The sequence below is a fragment of the Egretta garzetta genome, unplaced genomic scaffold (genome assembly GCF_000687185.1).
Source record: "Egretta garzetta isolate BGI_Z169 unplaced genomic scaffold, ASM68718v1 scaffold207, whole genome shotgun sequence".
NCBI classification, from domain to species: Eukaryota; Metazoa; Chordata; class Aves; order Pelecaniformes; family Ardeidae; genus Egretta; species Egretta garzetta.
The window spans coordinates 385100-391934 of record NW_009260185.1 but is presented as its reverse complement, the minus strand read 5'-3'; the positions used below and the strand labels follow the sequence as shown (position 1 = coordinate 391934).

Below are 6835 nucleotides of genomic sequence, written 5' to 3'. Positions count from 1 at the left end.
CTGCCTCTTACCAAAACAGCCCCGGCCCTCGCTGGGGAACCAGCCTGGTCTGCGGGATTACCGGATCTTCCCATCAACTGAAATAAATTTGCTGGATCAGATAAAACGGCCCAGAAACGGGAGCAGAACTCGGCAGCGTTTCTTGCAGCCTTCCCAAGCTGTCATTAGGAGCCGGGAGTGCCATTTGCAGGGAGACGTAGCAGTAAGCAAACAGCTCTATAAACTCTGGAGTGATTCTTTTATTATTATTATTGGAGCCTTTTCCCGATGCTTATTTTGCAAGTATATTTTACAGCGATGTTCCGATGATAAAACGCTGTTATTTTTAAATAAACCACGGGAATAACTTTGCTGTTGATATCTGGATCCGGCTTCTTGGAAAGCAAAGGGCTCCGTGAGCGCTCAGTAAACTGGGACTTGCTTCTCTCGAGCATGTGTGTTGGTGCACTTGTTTCTGCCCGCTGCCAGTAAAACCCCTCGTTATTGCACGCGTTAGATGCGTGTTTATATACACGTCTGATATATGAGATGTTTAAAATCCTTGTTGAACGTTATCAGCGGCAAAATTGTATGGCTGGGCTGATAAATGAAGTAACTGTGCTAAATGAACTCAGATCTTATTTGTCATTATATTATGCAAGGCAAATAGAAAATTTAAGTGAACGACAGCTGCAGATTATTTTTTTTATTATTATTTTTTTTTTCTTGGCGAAGAGAGCGTTGATGGCGACCGAGTGTCAGAAACCGTTTCCATCAGAGCCTTAGCTCGCGCAAGTTAGCTTTCGCCGTTTAGTTGGTATTCTGCTGGTTTCGTGATTTAGTTTGTATTTTTTGGTGCCAAAAGTGAGATGTCCCATAGCAGAACGGTCGGGCGTGATACGGCCAAGGAAAAGGACGGTCCTCTTGCAGGAGCAGCCGCGTAGGTACAAGCGCACGTAATGGGTGCCGCGGGAGCGAGCGTGCGAAAGCGCTATTGGTTTGGGAATATAAACGATTAATGCGGGTGATTTATTTCGGTAGAGATTTGCCATTGCTTGGCTGTAAAGCTCGCTGGAAGGAGCGAGCAGATGAGACGTCTCACCCAGCAGGCTCGGAGCAATTACCAGCGGTAGCTGCATTGCGCTGCGTAGATTCATAAAAACTTGTAAAACAAGTGTAGCCCGGTGATAGATGGCCAAATGATTATTGTTTGCAAACAATATTATCTCCTATAGATAAGCTGTTTACTTTGGACTTTAATTCCTCCGGTTGGAAAGTAGGCTTAATTTATCAAGGCAGTACGGTTCGGTGTGAATGCCTCATACCCCAGCTGTGGAAAAAAAATCTTATATTAAGAATAGTACTTGGAAACATAGTGAAGTTCAGCTTCTAACTCATTTTTACAGATGGTTTCTATATTGCAGAGAATATTGGCTGTTTCCTGGCTGCGCTTTTGGTTTTTTGTTGGTTTTTTTTTTTTTTTTTTTAAACCCCAAACACTTTGTTGTAAGAGAGTTAAAAGACTAACTCCTGAAGCTTACAGTAGACATCTGTTTGTTTGTTTTGTAGCTCTTTCGGTGCCTCGTCGTAGTCTGGAGCTTCGTGCTTTCAACTTCAGTAATCTGGCGCTATGCATCCAGATCCCGGACGCTTACAGGCACTGCTCTTCTTCGCCGCCGCGGGTCTCATCTCTGCCACCAGTCCAGGTAAGGCCTTCTCGCCTCGGCCGCCGTGAATTAGGAAAAATTTTTTCACTGAAAGGCTTGTCAAGAAGTGGTCGAGTCCCCAGCCCTGGGGGGATTTAACAGCCGGGCAGAGGCGGTGCTGAGGGCCTGGGTTTAGTGGTGGGATGGCAGGGGTAGGGGAGCGGTTGGGCTTGGGGAGCTTCAAGGGCTTTGCCAACCTAAACCATTCCATGATTCTGCGATTCTATGACTTGCTTGGAGGTTCTGGAGGTTGCACCCAAACTTTTGATCGAGCAACAATTTGGAGTGGGTCTCGAAGTGGCCAACTTTAATGCGTATGGTGGATAACCTGCTTTTAAGGAAGCATGGGGCACTTAAACGCAGTCCTAAGCTGAATATATGAGTTCGCTTTTGAAAACTTGGCTCCAAGCAAGTGCTAGAATGTGGAAGACTCACAGTTACGTCGGTTTGTTCTTTGGGATCTCTGTGGACTTAGCTGGATGCCGATTTTGCTGCGTACAGCGCATCTTGTGTTCCCATGGGGTTGGGAGGGGTTTGAAATTTGCAGGGGGAAAGGGGAATCAGATCTTTGAAACGCGAACGCTGATGCGTGGCTGCAGTTGGAACAGCTCTTGCGTTTAAAAAAAGAAGAGGGATGGTTTTAATTGACACATCTGCTCTGTGTAGTCAGCTTGTCTTAATGTAACCACACAAAAAAGAAGCTTTTACTACTTTTAGCACTTCATAGCCAATCGTTATAAGCAAATGGGATAAATTTTATTTTTCAAGCAGTCATAGGAGATAAATTCCAGCTGCAGGGTCACTGCTACCAATTTTGACTTTTACACTGAACACAAAGTGGTGGTGTCATAAGCAAGGGCAGCGACGAAGATGAAAGTAACAGTGCCGTTTCGTAGCTCGTGGTGGCGAGCAAACTAAAAAGGTCATTGCTCTTTCTCTTATCCCTGGAAATTCAAACTGAACTAATAGGAAAAACTGGTTTCTAATTAAAAGCTAAAAATGGACATCTGGAGCCCTGTGAAATGCTTGGATACCATTTTTATGGATTTCATCTTTTTTTGTTAAGTGAAGCCACACTTTAATTTCCAGTTTTATTTTATGTTTATGCAGATAGTTTATGGCTCTGTTAAAAATGCGCAGTTTCTCATCTGAAACTCATCTGTACAAACGGAGCTTGGATGGGCTGACTTGAGAAGAAAAGCACGAGCCGAGGGCCCCACCTATGAGAAAACCATCTCTTATTTGGATGTCATTTAATATCGTCTTGACCCGTACTATCTGGAATTCCTTAGCTTATTTACAAACTAGAAATTGTCTTTCCCTGCCACTGCGTCTGTTTTTAAATTTTTATTTTTTTTTCTCCCGTATTTCTAACCAAATAGGAGTTACCGGCGTTAATTGCCTTTCGCTTGCTCCCTTCGTGAAAATATCTTTAGCGGAGAATTCCATAGAAAACAAATGGAAATAATTCCCAGTGTTTCATTGGCCAGGATAGGAAAAAATTTCTTCCAACAAGCAGGAATTTTCTTCTGGCAAATAAATGGATTCTCATAACCAAGTTTTGTGGAACTGAACCTTTTATTTATTAGCAGCTTTTCCTGTTTCTGTTCATCTTTACTCAGTAAAGATAATGGATGCCCAATTCATCATTCTCATCCTGATGAAGTCCATGTATTTGGAATTAACAAGAGCCTTTGCTGTTCATCCAGCTTTTTTTTTATCCTGCTATTTTTAATTAGTTCTGCAGACGGAGAGATGGTTCTGCATAAATACCTGGCAGGCTGCTACCACTTCTAAAATTTTACAAGTCACGTCCGGGCCCGCTTCATATGGGACAGATCAGCTACAGCTGCATGTTGCCATACTCCATCTCCTCAGGTGATGGCTGCTGTTGGGCTCCGCATAAATCCGGTGGGATTGCCCCTTCTGCTGGCCCTAGCAAGTGTGATGCCCTTGCCCTGTGCAGGGGCACCCTCTTAATGGGCTTTGAACCTGGTCTTGAAGTTTCCTCTGGCGTTCGAGATCGGGGGAATGTGTCATGAGCTGCTCCTGCGGAGGAAAAGGCGACATGTGCTTGAGTGTCGTTGGCAACTTGGGGTTTGGAGACCTTTTGTTTGTGTTTGATCTGAACAGTCTTTCAGCAACATTTAACCTTCTGATGAAAGAAGTTTGCCAGGTCTGTGAACAGCAGCAGGAGCCCTGGGAGAGAGCGTTACTGGAAAGCAGAGTATGGCCAGTCTTTTGGACAAGTCAACGCATCGTCAACCTTACCGCACGTGTTCATGCAAAATGCTGTTTGCTAACTGAATATACTTTTGGTTTTCCTTTCAGATTTAACTCCCCGTTTTATTTCTGAGCCCTTGTCTACTGTCCAGAAGTCTGGTGGGCCTGTACAACTCCGCTGCTCTGCCGAGCCCTCCACGGCTGGCCTTTCTTGGCTGTTTAATGGGGAGCCTCTGGACAGCAAGGTGGGAGAAGTGGAAATCCAGTCAGGATCTTTGACAATCGTCTCCCTCAGCCTGTCGACGTCTGGTCGCTATCAGTGCGTTGCTAACAGCAGCGCAGGCGCCGTTGTGAGCAGGCCTGCGATGGTATCGATGGGCAGTAAGTTAATTTTTCTTTATATTCCTCGCTCCTTGCAAATCATGTAGACCTCAACTGGTTTGTATGGTTTGGGTTTTTTTCTTTGACTTTTAGAAAACTCCTAGTTTCAAGGTGATGGTGGGTTTTTCCCTCAGCCCGTATTTCGTATATGATCGATTATATACTTTTCATCCCCTTTCTTTTTCTCCCTATGTCATCTGAGACCTGTCAGGTGATGCAGCCCTGGAAGAGATTCCCCAGAGAGCTTGCGGATCCCCATCCTTGGAGGCTTTAAAGACTCAGCAAAACCACACCTGATCGATCTGGTGCTGGTGATAGCCTCACTTCCAGCTGAAGGACCTCAAGAGTCCTTTCCAGCAAGTATAAATATTATTGAATGAAATAACATTCACTTCAAGGAATTGACCTGAAGCTATGAGGTTCCCAAAAGCTTCTCTTCAAAAAGGATCTTGAAAGAGCAACTGTGCTGCCAAGCAGGAGCGTGCTTGAGAGTTGAGGAGAAATGAGTGGGAATTGTTGCCTGGGAAATAAGTGGGAGCTGAAAATTTTTCTCTTCACTTGTAGCATTTTATTTGGTCAAAACTATCTGATATTCTTCAGGTGGGGACAGTCTTCTGCCCTTTTAGGGACGGTTTCCCTTCTCTCGGTTGCACCGGTTCTTCTAATCAGTCTGCCTTGGTGCTTGATCCATAAATTATTTGATCTTAAAGGACTTTAGAAGAGGAAGGGCAATGTGTTCCCCAGGGGAAGGACGATGTGATGCTGAGAATGGGAATATAATACTCCTCCGTGAGCATGATTTGTCCACTTGGGATCGCGGGGCTGCCTGAATCAGGCCTTTGTCAAGCAGGATTTGAGTTATTTCTCTGTAAGGGTACCTCATCTATGGAGCATGTCCAAAATCCCCCTGGGAGGAAAATTTCTTATAAGTGAGAGAAGTAAGTGTTTTGGTAAAGTACTGACCCATAGCAAGACCCTCTCGAGAGAGCTATAAGGGTGGCTAACATAGAAAAACTTCACAACCTAGAAGATGCTTTGAACATGAAGGGAGTAGAAGAGCAGCCTTCACGCTTTTCTCCTCCTTTTGAGATTTTTAGTAGAAGGTGCTGTTAGCTGTTGAGGCTTTCGGCTTGCCTCATTGCTGATGGCAACAAGCGGGAGGCGCTGCCGTACTCGGTGTTGTGTTAATTATAATCACAGAAAGACAATTTAATGTTTCTTATGGACAGGCTTCCTGCTGTTAGTGTAAATTGTTTTCTGTATCGCCTTCGGAGCCCGCGACTAGCGCTGCACCCTTCTCTTTCCAGTGTCATCTCTGCTTGCTTTTCCTGGAGCAGCTGGGGGAGCGCAGGGACTGCTTTCTCCTTCCTCGCTATTCCCGTGTAAAACCTGGCCCTTTCTGTAATGAGGAAGCATTTGTACACCGGAGGGTTTATGCTGTTACAGGCTACGGAACAGACCATGCCTGTTGATACGGATGTCCAAAAGCTGCACCAGAGGAGATAATCGGCTTGAAACCAGCTATATTTTAAACACAAACCCCGAGCTTACTGCCCTTTCCCTTTTCCAAGCCTTGGCTGTTCTTAACCTGTTACCGATTCTCCTCTAGGTTTAGCTAATTTCGACACGTCGGTGAAACCTGCCGTTGCAGCCGAGGAAGGAGGTACGGCTTTCATTGGATGCAAGGTGCCAGAAAGTAGCCCTAAAGCACAGGTTCGCTTTCAAGTGCGAGGAAAATGGCTGGAACAATCAACAGGTGAGATGCTCTGTGCCACTGATCAGCAACATAAATATCCAACGAAAGCTTGCCTGGGATTTTTTTCTTAGAACTTAAAGGAAAAAAAAAAAACCCAAAGAACTCCAGAAACTTGCAGAACTTCCTGTGCAGATCACTTTATCTAAACCTACCTTGGAAAATTAATAATATTCTTTGTGTGGCAGCATGATTTCTTTGTGATCCTACATTTAGAATAGACTGATATATTTCTGAGAAGTTATTTAAAAAATAAAAAAAAACCTGTTAAAAGGAAGCCTTTATTTAAAACTGAGTTAAATGTAATCTTCTTTTTTCCTTCCCCACTCATTTAGATAACTACCTAATTCTTCCATCTGGAAACCTGCAGATTTTGAATGTATCTTTAGAAGACAAAGGATCCTATAAATGTGCAGTGTACAACCCAGTTACTGACGATCTCAGAACAGAACTCACTGGACGAAAGCTCATAGTCACACGTGAGTATTCAGTTCAGCTTTCCAGAATTAATACATCTCAAACCGAATAAATAATAGCCCTACGATTTTAGCGTGGGCATATCAGCCTAAACGTCCGCTGGTCTCAAGTACCACGTTATGTAAAATCTGTCCTGTGTTACTTGCACATTATTTCCCCGTACTGTGGAGGAGCAGCATGGCTGCTTTTCAAATCATAGAATCACAGAACCATGGGATCGTTTGGGTTGGCAAAGCCCTTGAAGCTCCCCCAGCCCAACCGCTCCCCTACCCCTGCCATCCCAAACCCTGGCCCTCAGCACCACCTCTGCCCGGCT

The 6835-nt window shown here is 44.5% G+C and overlaps 1 protein-coding gene across 1 annotated transcript in view; it reads left to right on the top strand.

Annotated features, from left to right (window-relative positions):
• The first annotated feature begins 1609 nt into the window (after positions 1-1609).
• Positions 1610-6835, top strand: part of CDON (cell adhesion associated, oncogene regulated) — a 39044-nt gene continuing 33818 nt past the window's right edge. The window contains exons 1-4 of the mRNA XM_035897491.1: positions 1610-1685; positions 4017-4289; positions 5899-6045; positions 6378-6521. Coding sequence (XP_035753384.1) covers positions 1610-1685; positions 4017-4289; positions 5899-6045; positions 6378-6521 — 640 coding nt within the window. The remainder of the gene's footprint in view (positions 1686-4016; positions 4290-5898; positions 6046-6377; positions 6522-6835) is intronic.